This window comes from Sycon ciliatum, chromosome 6 (genome assembly GCF_964019385.1).
Source record: "Sycon ciliatum chromosome 6, ocSycCili1.1, whole genome shotgun sequence".
Taxonomy (NCBI): domain Eukaryota; kingdom Metazoa; phylum Porifera; class Calcarea; order Leucosolenida; family Sycettidae; genus Sycon; species Sycon ciliatum.
In genome coordinates, this window is record NC_088648.1 from 16,732,173 (window position 1) to 16,752,956 (window position 20,784).

At 50.5% G+C, this 20,784-nt stretch overlaps 2 protein-coding genes across 2 annotated transcripts in view; both read left to right on the forward strand.

The window, feature by feature from the left end:
- Positions 1-20,784, forward strand: part of LOC135819500 (uncharacterized) — a 67,287-nt gene that overhangs the window by 14,760 nt on the left and 31,743 nt on the right. The window lies entirely within an intron of this gene.
- Positions 1,190-19,980, forward strand: LOC135819499 (uncharacterized). Its single transcript, XM_065332714.1, has 5 exons — positions 1,190-1,704; positions 2,164-2,483; positions 3,761-4,146; positions 4,632-4,939; positions 14,701-19,980. Exon 5 carries the CDS (start codon positions 14,868-14,870, stop codon positions 19,416-19,418), a length of 4,551 nt encoding a protein of 1,516 aa, XP_065188786.1. The 5' UTR covers positions 1,190-1,704; positions 2,164-2,483; positions 3,761-4,146; positions 4,632-4,939; positions 14,701-14,867; the 3' UTR covers positions 19,419-19,980.

Sequence of the window (20,784 nt, forward strand, 5' to 3'; positions counted from 1 at the left end):
TAACTGCAGCTGTCATCTACCACTGATACAATCGACTGCAGTCGTCATCTACCACTGCTGGAATTATCTGCAGCTGTCATCTACCACTGCTGGAATTAACTGCAGCTGTCATCTACCACTGACACAATTAACTGCAGCTGTCATCTACCACTGACACAATTAACTGCAGCTTTCATCTACCACTTATACAATTAACTGCAGCTGTCATCTACCACTGATACAATTAACTGCAGCTGTCATCTATCACTGATAGTTGCTGCTGTCATTTACCACTGATACAATTAACTGCAGCTGTCATCTACCACTGACACAATTAACTGCAGCTGTCATCTACCACTGCTGGAATTAACCGCAGCTGTCATCTACCACTGATACAATTAACTGCAGCTGTCATCTACCACTGACACAATTAACTGCAGCTGTCATCAACCACTGCAGGAATTAACTGCAGCTGTCATCTACCACTGATACAATTAACTGCAGCTGTCATCTACCACTGCTGCAATTAACTGCAGCTGTCATCTACCACTGATACAATCGACTGCAGTCGTCATCTACCACTGCTGGAATTATCTGCAGCTGTCATCTACCACTGCTGGAATTAACTGCAGCTGTCATCTACCACTGACACAATTAACTGCAGCTGTCATCTACCACTGACACAATTAACTGCAGCTGTCATCTACCACTGCTACAATTAACTGCAGCTTTCATCTACCACTTATACAATTAACTGCAGCTGTCATCTACCACTGATACAATTAACTGCAGCTGTCATCTATCACTGATAGTTGCTGCTGTCATTTACCACTGATACAATTAACTGCAGCTGTCATCTACCACTGACACAATTAACTGCAGCTGTCATCTACCACTGCTGGAATTAACCGCAGCTGTCATCTACCACTGATACAATTAACTGCAGCTGTCATCTACCACTGACACAATTAACTGCAGCTGTCATCAACCACTGCAGGAATTAACTGCAGCTGTCATCTACCACTGATACAATTAACTGCAGCTGTCATCAACCACTGCTACAATTAACTGCAGCTGTCATCTACCACTGATACAATTAACTGCAGCTGTCATCAACCACTGCTACAATTAACTGCAGCTGTCATCAACCACTGCTACAATTAACTGCAGCTGTCATCTACCAATTGATACAGTTAACTGCAGCTGTCATCTACCACTGCTGGAATTAACTGCAGCTGTCATCTACCACTGATACAATTAACTGCAGCTGTCATCTACCACTGACACAATTAACTGCAGCTGTCATCTACCAATTGATACAGTTAACTGCAGCTGTCATCTACCACTGATACAATTAACTTCAGTCGTAATCTACCACTGCTGGAATTACCTGGAGCTGTCATCTACCACGGACACATATATAGCTGCAGCTGTCATCCACCACTGACACAATTAACTGCAGCTGTCATCTACCACTGATACAATTAACTGCAGCTGTCATCTACAACTTCTACAATTGACTGGAATTGTAACCACTATTACCATTGACTTGCACTGGTATTTACTACTGCTATCACTGGAAATTCTGCCAGTTATCAGGAAAGCAGTCAAAGCTTACATTGTGTGAGGGTTGCTGGCTTGCCTTGTTGTCTCTTGGCATTTGCACCTGTGTTCTCTACATCAAAGGAAACACGTGGACACAAGGGGTTTCTGTCCAAAGGAAAGGTCAGTTCTCCATGGTTTTACACAGTGGTCTACTGTTGTCTCAATATATTTTTCCCAGAGTGGAGTCCTTGTCTAACGAGTAATTGGATTCCAGGTTTACCTGCAGGCACTATACGTACACCATTTTTAGGGGTTTCCCCTACATAGAGTAAATCAAGGTGTGGAGCGGGTCACTCTACAAAATCATGGAGGATGGACGCTGCCAAGTCCACACGGCATAATTCCTAAACCAAGTTGGACATTGTTTTGAGCTATGTGCAATCTTTGTAAGCAAGCTCTGTCGGTTTCATTACTGAGCAGTGTGTGGACGGAGGAGTGATTCTACTGTAAAGATATTTCTACAGAGATTCCTGTCCTGAAGCTTTGCTGTGCTTGCTCGTTGCCACATCTCTCTTTATTCAGCCAGAATGTTTTGTCGTTGTTTGTCTTTGGTTCATTTTTGTCTTGTTATTGTCACAGGAAACTGTCGACACTCACTTCAGAGAGTCACTGGTCAGCAGCTGTCCGCAAAAGAGACTTCCTCAGCGGAGCAACAATTATACTCTGGCTTTCCACTTTGTCAATAGGACTAAAGTCTGAAGTTGATTTGTAGTCATAACACCATCCAGCACACCCAGCCAGCAACACAAAGCCGGAACCGGATATCCAGGGTCATATACACCCTGTCCTAAGCTGCTAACACTCTACACCATAATCACGGTGTTCATCTGGTTGTCATAGTAACCTGGATATTAAAACCATTTCTACAGGATTTACTAGAGGATTTATTAAGTAGCCAGGTGAGTGTTTCAGGTTTCTGTCTGAAAATGAGAGTTGCCATGCAAAGTGATAGGTTGCTTTCGAAAGTGACAGCTTGCTAACTGAAATGACAGGTTGCTGTCCACAATGGCAGGTTACTGTCCACCGGCAATAGCAGACCTTCGTCAAAATTGGCTGGTAGATGTCCCAATTAGCAGGCCACTGCCTAAAGTGACAGGTACTATACTACAGGATGTAGAAATGTTTTTCAATCAACACTCTTAGAGATAGGGCACACCAGCCCTGTCACTACAAACAAGACCGTACTGGAACAGAATCCCTCTCTTTCCCTCTGTATCCCTCTGCATCCCTCTGTATCCCTCTGCATCCCTCTGTATCCCTCTGCATCCCTCTGTATCCCTCTGCATCCCTCTGTATCCCTCTGCATCCCTCTGTATCCCTCCGCATCCCTCTGTATCCCTCTGCATCCCTCTGTATCCCTCTGCATCCCTCTGTATCCCTCCGCATCCCTCTGTATCCCTCCCACACCCTGTTTCCCTTGCAGTCCTACTGCAAGCCACACTGATCTCACCTCAAGGCGTTCTCTCATCTTCCCACTAATGACGCTCCATCCTTACCATACATATGTACATGTAATCCCACGTTTTGACTTCCACACCCTAGTTAGCTCACCACCAGCAACCATACTCTAGAAAACACCAACACACATTTTAACTTGAATTCATTCAGCAGAATATAGCACTAGAGGAGGTGGTTGCTGCCCCACTTTGGAGCTCCCCCCGCAAGCAGAGGACACGGCGGGGATTCCATTGAACCTACTACATACCTACATGTACATGTATGTACTGGTGTGGGGGTTGAGTTCCCTTTTGGGAACGGACACGATAATTTACTTACTTTTTACTGGTGTGGGCATTGAAATCCAGTGAGAAGTCAAGCGGCCACGGGGTGCTGGCAATGCAGCTGTCAGTACTGCTTGTCCAGTTCTGCAGTGTTACAGTGCATGTACACGCTAAGCTAGTAAGGTCACCAGCCCTGGCTATTCCACCGGGTTTCTATATATATAGCAGTCACTACTACCACTACCATCAAACCTAATTGCTACCAATATGTCATATACGTATCCTAATGTTAATTTAAACATTGATCGTTCCAGCCAGGAACATTCATTTGCTCTACTTGCATTTGACCACGTTATAAACAATATCCTATTCATCCAGTTTGTCTGCAAATTTGAAATTGGTTTTCCGGCTCAACTTTGTATGTGACCTCTCTGTTCTTGTTGATGTTTTCCCAGATCTCAATCTCCACCCCTTTATCGGATTGGATTGATTATATTTATAGTGGTGACTAGAACAGACATTACTCTAATAACAATAGACCCACTCGGGTATCAAGTCATCATATCAACCTATCAGCCATCAAAGATATATTGCAGTTGATCTCAACTACAGCAAAGTACCTACGTCAGTACGCTCTCAGTTCCTATCAAGTACACCGCCTCTGCTTCAAAGTTGTCTACTTGTGTTTGGTCTTCACCTGGCTAAGTCAACACCACAACTACAAGTACAACTTGAGAGTTTTCTGCAGAGACTAGGGGAAACTTGGCAGAACAACACTATTGTCTATTGCTCAAGTCACCAAGACTAGCTGTGTGGTAGCTTCACCCATTACATACCCAAGGTTAGTTCATCCCGCTATATGGAGAAGTAACTGCTTGCAAGAGTGAAGTAGCAGTACTGCCTATGTTTACATACCCCTGACTGACACACTGCACTACTGCATTATTGTGCAATACAGTTGTGGGTGATGATAGGAGTCATACATCTTGTAGAAAACGTCATGAACATGGAGTTTGGCTTTCTTGTTGTTGTGTACCCATCCTGTTGGTCTCTCTGTAGCAGAAATTAGTGAAAAATGTCTACTGACTGTAACTATCTGCCTGCGTGTTATACTAAGTCTGTGAGCATTCACAAGGAAAGGGGGGGGGGGGTTGAAAATGGGAAAATAAGAAGAAGAAAATGTTTATCACAAGGATTTTAGCAAGGGACCCTCGCTTATGACGAGTGATGCTCTACCACTGACCTATGGTAAAGTCTGTGAACAATTCACTGGTTTCACAATGCTGTTATAATCTCTGATATTCTACTGTGTGCACTCTTGCGTAGGACACTCAACACAGGCAGGACAAGATCTGGTGACGTCATCAAACCATTCTCTCCGCTACTCCACTCACAGATCAATACTGTGGAACAGGTGACTTGCTGAACGTGCAAATTCCTCAGCTGACCGTGGCTATCGACACTTGATATATCAATTGCTGCTGCAACATCTGTCCCACCCTCGCATCAGCTGCATTCTGACTACAACCATATACGGTTATTGATCCTGAGCTGGTGACCTGGTCTCTGCCTATACAACTTGACTCCGTGCAAACAGAAAACATCCCCAGGGAGTGTTCTCGGCCATAGACACGGTGAGTTTTTCTCTATTCCCATTCCTGACATCTAGCACTGTGATGAAGTACATAGTGCTGTGAAATTGCTAGGAACTACATCCCATGACCCAACTATGCAGGATAACGAATAACAACTCTACATCCGGCCACACCACATCTACAGTGTGCAAGACCACACTTAAAAAAGTTATTGGTCTTGCCCCCCCCCCCCCTCCCCTATACACACAAGACCAGTCTGATCACTACTCCCCCCCCCCCCCCCATCCCCTATCCATACAAGACCAGTCTGATCACTACTCCCCTCCCCCATCCCTTATCCACACAAGACCAGTCTGATCACTACTCCCCCAGCCCCTATCCACACAAGACAAGTCTGATCACTACTCCCCCCCCCCCCCCCCATCCCCTATCGACACAAGACAAGTCTGATCATTACTCCCTCCCCCCCCCCCCCCTGCTATCCACACAAGACAAGTCTGATCACTACTCCCCCCACCCCATCTCCTATCCACACAAGACCAGTCTGATCACTACTCCCCCCCCCCCCTGCTATCCACACAAGACAAGTCTGATCACTACTCCCCCCCCCCCCCCCCTATCCACACAAGACAAGTCTGATCACTACTCCCCCCCCCCCCCCCATCCCCTATCCACACAAGACAAGTCTGATCACTACTCCCCCCCCCCCCCCCCATCACCTATCCACACAACACAAGACAAGTCTGATCACAACTCCCCCCCCATCCCCTATCCACACAGCACCAGTCTGATCACTACTCCCCCCCCCCTGCTATCCACACAAGACAAGTCTGATCACTACTCCCCCCCCCCCCCCATCCCCTATCCACACAAGACAAGTCTGATCACTACTCCCCCTATCCCCTATCCACACAAGACCCCCCCATTCACACAAGACAAGTCTGATCACTAATCCCCCCCCCCCCCATCCCCTACTGTAAGACATGTATATATAACGACGAAGCAAATCTAACGTTTTAACGGATGACATTTCTTCGTTATAATAAGATCCATTGAGGCCGTACTGCTTCATATATGCTGTGTGCGGATATGGCAGAATACTGCAAGATCGTTAACATATCTTCTCGTTAACCTATGAATTTTGGACAATCGTTAAATTTGCGACTCGTTATAATAACATGTCTTACAGTATCCGCACAAGACAAGTCTGATCACTACTCCCCCCACCCTACCCCCACCCCCATCCCCTATCCACACAAGACAAATATGATCACTACTCCCCCCCCCCCCTCCATCAGTCCCCTATCCACACAAGACAAGTCTTATCACTACTCCCCCACACCCCATCCCCTATCCACACAAGACAAGTCTGATCACTACCCCCCCCCCCCCCCCCCCACACCCCATCTGCTATCCACACAAGACAAGTCTGATCACTACTCCCCCCCATCCCCTATCCACACAAGACAAGTCTGATCACTAATCCCTCCCCCCCCCCCATCCCCTATCCACACAAGACAAGTCTGATCCCTTCCCCCCCCCCCCCACATCCCCTATCCATACAAGACAAGTCTGATCACTACTCCCCCCCCCCCATCCCCTATCCACACATTACAAGTCTGATCACTACTCCCCCCCCCCCCACATCCCCTATCCACACAAGACCAGTCTGATCACTACTCCCACCCCCCTGCTATCCACACAAGACAAGTCTGATCACTACTCCCCCCACACCCAATCTCCTAACCACACAAGACCAGTCTGATCACTACTCCCCCACCCCTCCCCCCCCCCATCCCCTATCCACACAAGAAAAGTCTGATCACTACTCCCCCCCCCCCATCCCCTTTTCACACAAGACAAGTCTGATCACAATTCCCCCCCCCCCCCATCCCCTATCCACACAAGACAAGTCTGATCACTACTCCCCCCCCCCCCCCTCCCCCATCCCCTATCCACACAAGACAAGTCTGATCACTACTCTCCCCCCCCCCCCCCCCCCCCCCCATCCCCTATCCACACAAGACAAGTCTGATCACTACTCCCCCCACACCCCATCTCCTATCCACACAAGACCAGTCTGATCACTACTCCCCCACCCCTCCACCCCCCATCCCCCATCCACACAAGACAAGTCTGATCCTTACCCCCCCCCCCCCCCCATCACCTATCCACACAAGACAAGTCTGATCCTTACCCCGCCCCCCCCCCCCCCCATCCCCTATCCACACAAGACAAGTCTGATCACTACTCCCCCCCCCCCCATCCCCTATCCACACAAGACAAGTCTGCTCACTACTCCCCCCCCCCCCCCCCGCCCCCTATCCACACAAGACCAGTCTGATCACTACTCCCCCACCCCCCCACCCCCCGCCATCCCCTACCCACACAAGACCAGTCTGATCACTACTCCCTCCCCCCCCCCCCCCCAAATCCCCTATCCACACAGGACCAGTCTGATCACTACTCCCCCCTGCTATAGACAAGTCTGATCACTACTCCCCCCCCCCCATCTCCTATCCCCTATCCACACAAGACCAGTCTGATCACTACTCCCCCACCCACCCCCCCCCCATACCCTACCCACACAAGACCAGTCTGATCATTACTCCTTCCCCCCCCCCCCCCATCCCCTATCCACACAAGACAAGCCTGATCCCTTCCCCCACCCCCCCCCCCACCCCCCCCCATCTCCTATCCACACAGTACCAGTCTGATCACCACTCCCCCCCCCCCCCCCCCCTGCTTTCCACACAAGACCAGTCTGATCACTACTCCCCCCCCGCCATCCCCTATCCACACAAGACAAGTCTGATCACTACTCCCCCCCCCCATCAGTCCCCTATCCACACAAGACAAGTCTAATCACTACTCCCTCCCCATCCCCTATCCACACAAGACAAGTCTGATCACTACTCCCTCCCCCCCCCATCCCCTATCCACACAAGACAAGTCTGATCCCTCCCCCCCCCCCCCCCACATCCCCAATCCACACAAGACAAGTCTGATCACTACTCCCCCCCCCCCCATCCCCTATCCACACAAGACAAGTCTGATCACTACTCCCCCCCCCCCCATCCCCTATCCACACAAGACACGTGTGATCACTACTCCCCCCACACCCCATCTCCTATCCACACAAGACAAGTCTGATCCTTACCCCCCCCCCCCCCCCCATCTCCTATCCACACAAGACAAGTCTGCTCATTACTCCCCCCCCCCCCCCTATCCACACAAGACCAGTCTGATCACTACTCCCCCACCCCCCCCCCCCCCTATCCACACAAGACAAGTCTGATCCCTTCCCCTACCCCCCCCCCCCCCACATCCCCTATCCACACAAGACAAGTCTGATCACTACTCCCCCCCCCCATCCCCTATCCCCTATCCACACAAGACCAGTCTGATCACTACTCCCCCCCCCCCATCCCCTATCCACACAAGACAAGCCGTATCCCTTCCCCCATGCCCCCCCCCCATCCCCTATCCACACAGGACCAGTCTGATCACTACTCCCCCCTGCTATCCACACAAGAAAAGTCTGATCACTACTCCCCCCCCCCCCATTCCCCTATCCACACAAGACAAGTGTGATCACTACCCCCCCCCCCCCACACCAAATCTCCTATCCACACAAGACCAGTCTGATCACTACTCCCCCACCCCTCCCCCCCCCATCCCCCATCCACACAAGACAAGTCTGATCCTTACCCCCCCCCCCATCACCTATCCACACAAGACAAGTCTGATCCTTACCCCCCCCCCCCCCCATCCCCTATCCACACAAGACAAGCCTGCTCACTACTCCCCTCCACCCCCCCCCCCATCCACACAAGACAAGTCTGATCACTACTCCCCCCCCCCCCCCATCCCCTATCCGCACAAGACAACTCTGATCACTACTCCCCCCCCCCCCCCCATCCCCTATCCACACAAGACAAGTCTGATCACTACTCCCCTTCCCCCCCCCCCCCATCCCCCATCCACACAAGACAAGTCTGATCACTACTCCCCCCCCCTATCCCCTATCCACACAAGACCCCCCCATTCACACAAGACAAGTCTGATCACTAATCCCCCCCCCCCCCATCCCCTACTGTAAGACATGTATATATAACGAGGAAGCAAATCTAACGTTTTAACGGATGACATTTCTTCGTTATAATAAGATCCATTGAGGCCGTACTGCTTCATATATGCTGTGTGCGGATATGGCAGAATACTGCAAGATCGTTAACATATCTTCTCGTTAACCTATGAATTTTGGACAATCGTTAAATTTGCGACTCGTTATAATAACATGTCTTACAGTATCCGCACAAGACAAGTCTGATCACTACTCCCCCCACCCTACCCCCACCCCCATCCCCTATCCACACAAGACAAATATGATCACTACTCCCCCCCCCCCTCCATCAGTCCCCTATCCACACAAGACAAGTCTGATCACTACCCCCCCCCCCCCCCACACCCCATCTGCTATCCACACAAGACAAGTCTGATCACTACTCCCCCCCATCCCCTATCCACACAAGACAAGTCTGATCACTAATCCCTCCCCCCCCCCCCCATCCCCTATCCACACAAGACAAGTCTGATCCCTTCCCCCCCCCCCCCCCCCCACATCCCCTATCCATACAAGACAAGTCTGATCACTACTCCCCCCCCCCCCATCCCCTATCCACACATTACAAGTCTGATCACTACTCCCCCCCCCCCCCCCCCCACATCCCCTATCCACACAAGACCAGTCTGATCACTACTCCCACCACCCTGCTATCCACACAAGACAAGTCTGATCACTACTCCCCCCACACCCAATCTCCTAACCACACAAGACCAGTCTGATCACTACTCCCCCACCCCTCCCCCCCCCCCATCCCCTATCCACACAAGAAAAGTCTGATCACTACTCCCCCCCCCCCCATCCCCTTTTCACACAAGACAAGTCTGATCACAATTCCCCCCCCCCCCCATCCCCTATCCACACAAGACAAGTCTGATCACTACTCTCCCCCCCCCTCCCCCATCCCCTATCCACACAAGACAAGTCTGATCACTACTCTCCCCCCCCCCCCCATCCCCTATCCACACAAGACAAGTCTGATCACTACTCCCCCCACACCCCATCTCCTATCCACACAAGACCAGTCTGATCACTACTCCCCCACCCCTCCACCCCCCATCCCCCATCCACACAAGACAAGTCTGATCCTTACCCCCCCCCATCACCTATCCACACAAGACAAGTCTGATCCTTACCCCCCCCCCCCCCCCCAATCCCCTATCCACACAAGACAAGTCTGATCACTACTCCCTCCACACCCCATCTCCTATCCACACAAGACAAGTCTGCTCACTACTCCCCCCCCCCCCCCGCCCCCTATCCACACAAGACCAGTCTGATCACTACTCCCCCACCCCCCCCCCCCCGCCATCCCCTACCCACACAAGACCAGTCTGATCACTACTCCCTCCCCCCCCCCCAAATCCCCTATCCACACAGGACCAGTCTGATCACTACTCCCCCCTGCTATCCACACAAGACAAGTCTGATCACTACTCCCCCCCCCCCCATCCCCTATCCCCTATCCACACAAGACCAGTCTGATCACTACTCCCCCACCCACCCCCCCCCCCCCCATACCCTACCCACACAAGACCAGTCTGATCATTACTCCTTCCCCCCCCCCATCCCCTATCCACACAAGACAAGCCTGATCCCTTCCCCCACCCCCCCCCCCCCCACCCCATCTCCTATCCACACAGTACCAGTCTGATCACCACTCCCCCCCCTGCTATCCACACAAGACCAGTCTGATCACTACTCCCCCCCCCCATCCCCTATCCACACAAGACAAGTCTGATCACTACTCCCCCCCCCCCCCCCCCCCATCAGTCCCCTATCCACACAAGACAAGTCTGATCACTACTCCCCCCACACCCCATCTGCTATCCACACAAGACAAGTCTAATCACTACTCCCTCCCCATCCCCTATCCACACAAGACAAGTCTGATCACTACTCCCTCCCCCCCCCCCCCATCCCCTATCCACACAAGACAAGTCTGATCCCTCCCCCCCCCCCACATCCCCTATCCACACAAGACAAGTCTGATCACTACTCCCCCCCCCCCCCATCCCCTATCCACACAAGACAAGTCTGATCACTACTCTCCCCCCCCCCCCCATCCCCTATCCACACAAGACACGTGTGATCACTACTCCCCCCACACCCCATCTCCTATCCACACAAGACAAGTCTGATCACTACTCCCCCCCCCCCCCCCCCATCCCCTATCCACACACGACAAGTCTGATCACTACTCCCCCCCCCCCCCATCCCCTATCCACACAAGACAAGTCTGATCACTACTCTCCCCCCCCCCCCCATCCCCTATCCACACAAGACACGTGTGATCACTACTCCCCCCACACCCCATCTCCTATCCACCCAAGACAAGTCTGATCCTTACCCCCCCCCCATCCCCTTATCCACACAAGACAAGTCTGATCCCTCCCCCCCCCCCCCCCCCACATCCCCTATCCACACAAGACAAGTCTGATCACTACTCCCCCCCCCCCCCATCCCCTATCCACACAAGACAAGTCTGATCACTACTCCCCCCCCCCCATCCCCTATCCACACAAGACAAGTCTGATCCTTACCCCCCCCCCCCATCCCCTATCCACACAAGACAAGTCTGATCCCTTCCCCTACCCCCCCCCCCCCCACATCCCCTATCCACACAAGACAAGTCTGATCACTACTCCCCCCCCCCCCCCCCATCCCCTATCCCCTATCCACACAAGACCAGTCTGATCACTACTCCCCCCCCCCCCCCATCCCCTACCCACACAAGACCAGTTTGATCATTACTCCCCCCCCCCCCCCCATCCCCTATCCACACAAGACAAGCCGTATCCCTTCCCCCATGCCCCCCCCCCCATCCCCTATCCACACAAGACAAGTGTGATCACTACCCCCCCCCCCCCCCACACCCCATCTCCTATCCACACAAGACCAGTCTGATCACTACTCCCCCACCCCTTCCCCCCCATCCCCTATCCACACAAGACAAGCCTGCTCACTACTCCCCTCCACCCCCCCCCCCCATCCACACAAGACAAGTCTGATCACTACTCCCCCCCCCCATCCCCTATCCGCACAAGACAACTCTGATCACTACTCCCCCCCCCCCCCATCAGTCCCCTATCCACACAAGACAAGTCTGATCACTACTCCCCCCCCCCCCATCCCCTATCCACACAAGACAAGTCTGATCACTACTCCCCCCCCCCACCCCCCCATCCCCTATCCACACAAGACAAGTCTGATCACTACTCCCCCCCCCCCCCCTGCTATCCACACAAGACAAGTCTGGTCACTACTCCCTCCTCCCCCCCCCCCCCAATCCCCTATCCACACAAGACAAGTCCGATCCCTCCCCCCCCCCCCCCCACATCCCCTATCCACACAAGGCAAGTCTGATCACTACTCCCCCCCCCCCCCCCCATCCCCTATCCACACATGACAAGTCTGATCACTACCCCCTCCCCCCCCCCCCCATCCCCTATCCACACAAGACAAGTCTGATCATTATCCCCCCCCCCCCCATCCCCTATCCACACAAGACAAGTCTGATCACTACTCTCCCCCCCCCCCCCCCCCATCACCTAACCACACAAGCCGAGTTCGATCACTACTCTCCCCCCCCCCCTTCTCTCTTCATACTAGAGAATTCTGATCACTATTCCACCCTTCTCCCCCCCCCTCCCACACCCCTTTCCTCACAAAACACTTCCCATAACTATGAACCCTCCTCCCCTACCCCTCTTCACACAATTCCCATCACTATGCCCCCCCCCCCCCTCTCCCGTCTCACCACCATTGTGATTCACTCATACTGCTTTAGTCATCTTCATGGGATGTAGTTCTGAAAATCCTGCAACTTTAGTTAACATAGCATTTTGTCTGTCGGACCCTTGTGTTGCTACTATCATTGGTGCATCACAACTTTACCCACTAACGGTGCATTCAGATGGGCTGATTTGGCGGTTTGGCGGAATAAACAGCGGGAAAAGACGAGAGGCATTCAGATGCTCTCTCCATTCGCACCAGCGATTTGTAGACATTGGGTTGTGGGGTTAAAGGTTTCGAACTTTCAACACATTCGTTCGGTTGGAGAGAGACGAGTTAATCAAAGGGGATGTATGGTCTAGAATCAAAATTTTACTACTCGTATTCTTCAGGGCGGTGAGTCGAATGGTCTTGGTCCGAGGATGCTGAGACACTCATTTTGTCCCAGATTGCTCAACCAAAACAGGGTTACTGAACCATACTAGATGGGGATTTATACGCAAAACGTCACTAAAAGCTCCATTTCGTTCTAATAAAAGGACGGATGAACGAGATTGGCCCATATGTTGTAGTCTTTTGGATGCTGAATGGACTGATTTTGGTCCTTGAAGGCTGCGATGCAGCGCATTCACCCCTTATTCCCAATCGAACACGGTTGAGTAAGCGATCACATTCTGATGCAAACACCAGTCACCTGGTTACTGTGCATGCAGGCTAAAACTTGCAAATAAAAGCTCAACTAGAGTGACAGGAACGCGCACTAGTAGGCTGTTACTTGTAGCCTGCAGGAACAGTGACCAAGTCATTGCTGTACGCATCAGCTCGTGGCCGCTTACTCAACCGTGTTTGATCAGGAATAAGGGCCGAACGCTGCACTGTAGCCTCCTCACACCACAACCACTCGACTCAGCGTCCAAAACACAACAACAGAGAGGTCAACCTCATTCATCCGTGATTTTAAAAGAACAATTTGGCACTTTTAGTGACGTTTTGTATAGAAATCTCCATCTAGAGTTCAGTCGCCCAGTTTCAGTGGAAGTGGCGAGTTCGATTGGGCAATCTGGGATGAAGGAAGCATCTCAGCTTCCTCGTACCAAGACCATTTGACTCAGCGCCCTGAAGACTACGAGTAGTAAAATTTTGATTCCCGGCAATGCAAACCCTATCAAACTATAGTTTTTTGCAGCATTCTGAGGTTGCGGAATCCTGCTGAACCGTGCAAAACCTTTGAAATATTTTCAACAGGCAGTGTGCTCGGAAAACCCTCCTCCCCTGTTCATTCTGTTCCCTGACGGCTCCCAATTTTTCTTGCGTTGCCGGTGCAGGATCAGAAGACTACACGGACACTTCTTGGTAGCTGCGCATAGCCGGCACACTACATATCTGACGAGAACAAGAAGCAAGGCAGTACAGATGCCAGAGCAGACACAACAAACTTTGCATGTAACACAATACACCAACTTTTGTCTTCGAGCAAGTATTAGCAGTTGGCCGTTCACACTCGGGAAACCTTTTCTTGCGGGAATGGCTGCGTATGGGAAAGATTTAGCGATCGAGATCAAAGGAAATGTCACATGAGCCATGAAATCAAGGAAAATTGTCCGAGAATGCAACTTTTCACGCCTGTCTGAATGCACCCAAAAGAAAAATTATATTCCCATAATCAACACTGAACGTCATTTTGGCAAGAAATACATAATTTGAGTTGGCCTCCAGAATAGGCCACTTCATCACAGAATCGGTATTCAGAGATCCTCAGACGATTGCTTCAGTGCTCCTGATTCCTGATGAGATACATTTTATTCTTGTACAACATATCTTCTTTCCATGGTTGGTGTAGCCCTAGTCTTTATGAATGCTTATACTATACTAAGGAGGTATTGCCATTCTAAATCTATCCTTTCTCCTTTTCTCTTTGTTCTTTCCGAATTGTCCACAGATTCTGAACTAAAGTGTCAGTGCCATTGCCGCGTCATCTCCATCTTTGACCTCATCTACCTGCAACACACCAACTAGTAAAGGTCTGGTTAGTCAATCAACTTCGCCTAGTACAGCCCTTGCCGAAGTCAACAACCGACACCAGCCTGATCATCCCCAGCCTCAGCAATGAAGACCAACCAGGCACTCGCACTCAAAGACCTCGAGGAACGGCTAAGAAATGAACTTCAACATAACGTCCCTGATATCATGGATCACCTGGAGAGCGATCACAACTTGCTGCAGCACACGAGTTATGAGTTTGCCAAAATCACACACCGCATGTTGACTGGCCATGAACAGATCAGTTTGCTTATCGGTTATTTCCTGACTCTGGCAGGTCAGAAGGGAAAGAAGGTGTTCGCAATGTTTTGCAATGTTCTACGTCAGATCAACTTTGAGCAGCTTGCCAAGGAGCTGGAAAGCAAGGAAGAAATATACGATCAAGGAACTTTGTCCAGCCAATCCAGTGGTGACATGGAGTTCCACGGATGGGAGTGTAAACGCTCTGCTCCATTCCTACCAGAAACCTTCCCATCGCCATCTACTGGATTACAACAAGCAGCCACCAATGCAGCCACTGCCAGTGTACAGAAGAGCCAAACAACAACTCAACAACAACAACAACAACAACCGCAGGCTGATGTTGAACCATTGCTAGCACACTACCGTAAGCGTCTTCTTCAACTTTGTCGAATCGAGAGCAAGAGGACTGCTCTACCAGGAATTGGTACCCGGCGTGAAGGACAGACTGATGTTCGCAGTTTCTACACTAGCGTGCAGGCCTTGACACTGGAGCAAGCTGAACAACGACTGAATGAAAAGGGTGGAAAAACAGAGAGATGCAGCATGACAACGAGATCAATACCAATACGTCGAGCATCACAACTTCTGCAACGTAAACTAGGTGAGCGTGTGCCATCACGTTATGATAACGACCGCAGATCACTTGTTGAAAGCAGCATGCTTGTTTCTCCAGCTGGCAGCGGGAAAAGCACAGTGTGTAAGATGCTTTTGTCTGACCACTACCATAACAACACTGACAGCAGCAGCAGCAGCAGCAGTGCTATACCTTCTTGCACTGCTGTTGACAGCGGTGTATACACCAGTGCTACTGATCCTGATTCCACACGCCAAGCTAACACTACAACCAGCAAGGATGTAACTGCTACCAACAGTGGTAACGCCTCCACCATGACAGGCAGTCTTAGCACCTCTTCCAACACAACCAGCAGCAGCACCGACACTATCACCAGCAGCAGCACCAGCAGCAGCGTCGACACTATCACCAGCAGCACCACCAGCAGCAGCAGCACCGACACTATCACCAGCAGCACCACCAGCAGCAGCAGCACCACCAGCAGCAGCAGCAGCACCGACACTATCACCAGCAGCAGCACCACCAGCGGCAGCAGCAGTACATGTGTTAGCAGCAACGAAAACAGTGCAAAGGGCAAAATTGATGATGGCAAAAGTAGTGGAAGCAGAGATGGGGCCAACATTGAAAAAAGTCGTGGGAGCAGCACTGAGAGCAGCGGTGGGAGAAGTCGGAGACAACATGCCGAAAAGGAGAGGGAGTTAAGAAGAGATGCAGTGCTGTCCAATTTCAACTATGTCGTACATCTACCTTGCCGTGATGTGGATAGAGTCTGCAGTTACAATTGGTCTACTCTACTTGGCCTGGATGAGCAATGTCTGCATCTAGACACACACCAGCAAGACCAAATGATCGAGTACCTAGAGGATCAATCACAACAAGTCCTGTTCATTGTCGATGGATTGGACGAAATTGGTAAAGATGTGCTCGAGAAACGATCAGCTCTCTCTGCTCTCGTCCATCGTGAGCGGTTTGCTGACTCCCGAATCTTGTTGACAAGCCGTCCTTGTCAGCTAGCATCCACGCTTGCAAAAGAATGTGAAGAACACTATTGGCTGGCTGGATTTAACGATCATCAACTCGAACGCTACTGCCTTCGTAATCTTGGTGAAGATCTGGGCCAGTCTTGTTGGGAGGAGCTATGCGAGGTTAGCTTAGGCCACGTCAAAGAAGCACTGAAGTCCTCCCCATTGCTATGTGCAATGCTCTGTGAGCTCTACCGAAGTCGTCAGAATGTACCGAGGTGTGCAACCATGATGTACTCCGGCTTTGTCAAGCAAGCTGCAAACCTGCGTGGCTGGCAGTTGCAAGATGATGGAGTCAGCCTTGAGAGTTCCACACTGAGTAACAGCTTGGCTCGTGCCACAACAACAGAGGAGGACCAAGAGAAATATTCTGCTCCACTGTGGACAACTCAAAGCAGTCAACCCCATTACTGTGTACCAGCATCAACTGATACAGCCCACACCGCAGCTGTCAGTGGAGATACTGTACTAATACAACGTAGCAGTGATACGGAGCAATCACATCAATGTATGAGCAAACGTGCACAGAACGAGCTTGGTCGTGTAGCTCTCATGTACTTGAATAGAAAGCAAGTACTGATCCCTACAAGTGCCTTGTCCAGTGAGTGCAGGAATGCAGCTTGCTCTATTGGTCTCCTTGTTGAGTGTAACACAGGTATTGGCAATGTACTACGTTCACAGGCAAAACCATGTGTCTACTTCGTACACTACTCACTACAGGAGTACTTTGCAGCACAGTACTTGTGTGCAGATCCTGAGCATGCTCAAGCTGTGAAAGAATGTGCACAAGATGGTTATGGTGTTGGTGAGGAGACAGCACCATTCTGGGCATTTGTTTGTGGTACTGCAACTAGCAAGCAACTAGCGGAGATCATCAGTATACTAAAATCAGCAATGTTAGAACATGGCCGGACTGTTGCCAACGCTACTCGTTCTCTCCTGTCCTACTTCATGGAGCATGTCAACACCAGACCAACCCTCGAGGAACAAGCAATATTTGGTTTTGGCACAAGTGAGGAGACCAGTTACCTCTCCAAGGCAGTGGATAGCATTGCTGCTGATGGACTAAGACTGAATAACGTCCGACTTGGAATGAGTGATGTACTGGCTCTACAGTGTGTACATGATCATGCAACTACTATCAAGCTACTGGATCTCACAGGTTGCAACCTCACAGCAGAGAAGTGCAACATACTCACACTGACCAAGGCTGAACACCTACAACTGCGGGCGACTCCATGCAGTGCCAGTCTGGTGGAAATGGCAGCAAGATCTCTATCTTGTCCAGGCAGCAAAGTGAGAAACCTTCAGCTTGACATGTGTGATCTATCAGCATGTACCTATCCAGCTCTGCTGGCATGTGTGCAAGCTAAGAATCTCCAGAGATTAGTCTTATTTTCCAATAAGGAACTTGGAAATGGCTTTCTGGAGTATCTACAACAGACACTCTACAGTGATTGTCAGCTTAAACACCTTAATCTGCACCATGTTGGTCTGACAGCTGGTTGTGGAAGTCAATTGGCTGCACTCATCACCAAACTGTCACAGCTTCAGCGACTGGATATGAGTGGCAATAACCTCAGCAACTCAGACGTGGAGCAAGTTCTGGCCGCTTTGAATACCAATGTAATTGGGATAGTCTGGGTCCAGGGCAGTGACCTGGATGATGGTATCGTTCCAGCTATCTGTGAGTTCTATCAGAGAAAGAACGGAAAGCTGCAGGAGCGGCATTCATCAACTAGCACCTCTCAAGCAGTTCAGAATGGCCACACATGTGAAGTACAGTTACAAGGCTGTAATGTGACCCGAGAAGGCCTGGAAACCATAGCAACAGCACAGTGCTTATCCCGTGGTGATCAGGTGCTCACTGGTCTACACTTTGTAAACAGTGATGGTGTAAGGGAACGGGATCTGCGGCAAAGGTTGCTCCAGAACCATGGCGATCTCTGCATGGAATACATTGGTGATAGTGGCGCACAGCAGATTGCTCCAGCTATTGGCTATAATGGCAGCGATCACTATATGTACTACATAGCCCATCAAACCATCCAGAAAGTCATCCCAGTCATGGCTATCAACACAACTATGGAGAAACTAGATCTCCGGTACTGCAACATAACCAGCACTGGTGCAGAGGTGATTGCAGAACAAGGCCTGGCGCACAACAACACGCTCCGAGTGGTCGGGTTATCGTACAACAACATTGGACTGCATGGATTGTGCTCATTACTCAGAGCATGTCGTCAACGCACTGCATCATCTCCACTGGCATTGGATATGTCAGATAACAACATATTTCCTGCATATCAACAACTGCCACCGCTACAACAGCAACAACAGCCACAACAGCAGCAGCAAGCTGATGTTATCCGTCCAGTCACCAGTCTACTGTCACAGTGCACAGGGATTGTTTTTCTCGCACTTTCAGGCACAGGACTGGATGATGACACTGGAGCTGAGTTCATCACATCTCTACGCAGTAATCAGTCTATCACGTGGCTCACACTTGTCCGAAATTCCTTGAGTGATCGCAGTGCTGGTGCACTGTGTGTTGCTATGGAGACCAACACCACACTGAAAACCATCTCACTGTACAAGAACAACGTGACAGATGATGGAGTGAAGCAGCTCATCAGCTCGCCTGGTATACAACGTATGCATTCTGTAGCACTGGGTGGCAATCCATGTCAGACAGAGCAGTTAAGAATGCCGCTGTTTGACGGTAGGATCTCATATGTCCTAAGTAGTCTTCTGGAACTCACGAAGCGACCTGATTGAACAGCTGGAGCAATATGACAGTGAGTGTTTTCAGTCACATGATCAATATTCTGCTGGCCATAGACTCTTCCTGTTTGCTATTCTCATAATGACCATTTCATGGAGCAGCCTTGAAACTGGAAATAGCTGCTACACTTGAATAGACGGAATGCATGATAGTACCCATAGTGTTTGAGTTACCTGAGAGAGACAACTACAGTTGAAATCTATACTTTTTCTCATATCAGCAATGTTTAGTGAGAGCTACCATAGTTGGTTTAGATCACTTGTTAGACATTTCTTCAGTACAATCTTCACAACACACACTTCGTTCCCAAAACATGTAGAGATTACAAAGCAAGAAGCAACATATCCACCAGCAACATTTATATTCTCACCAGTAATTCTGTGTTGCCGTGTAATGCAACATACCCAGCAACTCCACTGTAACCATGGTGACAGCTATGTTACAGAATATCCACTCACAGAGCATGGATAGTGTTGTCCTTTTCTTGCACCCTTCCTCCCCTTCCATTTCCGTCATTGAATTATGCTAGTTTTGGATGAATTCTCTAAAAGAAGATCATGTTTCTAGAGGTAATCTCCTAGTGTGTTGCAGTGCTGCATGGGAGGAGGTAGCTGGAGCAAAGGAAGGGAGGGGAGGGAGATGGGCAGGGGAGAGTGACAGGGAGGGGAGCGGAGGGGAATGATACGGGGACGGGAGGGAGACGGGTAGGGGAGCAGAGGAAAAGGGGACGGAGGGGAGACAGAGCGGAAGGGAGTGAGACTAGGAGGGCAGGAAGAGCTTTGGAAGAATAGCGGAGTGAAGGTTTCGGACTCGGCAGGCTTGTTACAGGCACCCGAGGTGTTCCGCAGGGTTCAGTCCTGGGTGCGCTGCTCTCCAGCTCTACACCTGAGACATACAGACTAGCTGTTACCTCCCCGACAATGTCAATCCAGTTTGCAGACGATATAGCCTTGACTTCCAGACGCCGCAGCGCTGACCTCGTCTCGTCTGAGCTCACAACAGCAGTCTGTAGCCTAGCTCGCTGGCTAGCCTCCAGTGGTCTAATCCTCAACGCCGCCACGAGTCAGCTGCTTGTCTTTGCAGGATCAGATGGCTTCTAATGGGAGGGGGCAATGGTAGACGATAATGCATAGTGGAAGCTTTGCAAGGATGAATTGTAAGAGCATCCCTTTTTTTTGAAAATCGATTTTCACGTTGCGATCATCAGTGGAAATACGCAACTAAAGAGATCAAGGGAAAAACAAAGGTTAAAAATCCAAAGAAGTGTGACACATGACGGGTAACTTGTGGTAAGTATTACAAAAAGTGAGAACTAAAATAAAGAGTAAGTGTGACAAACGGGCATGAACAGTGCAGAAA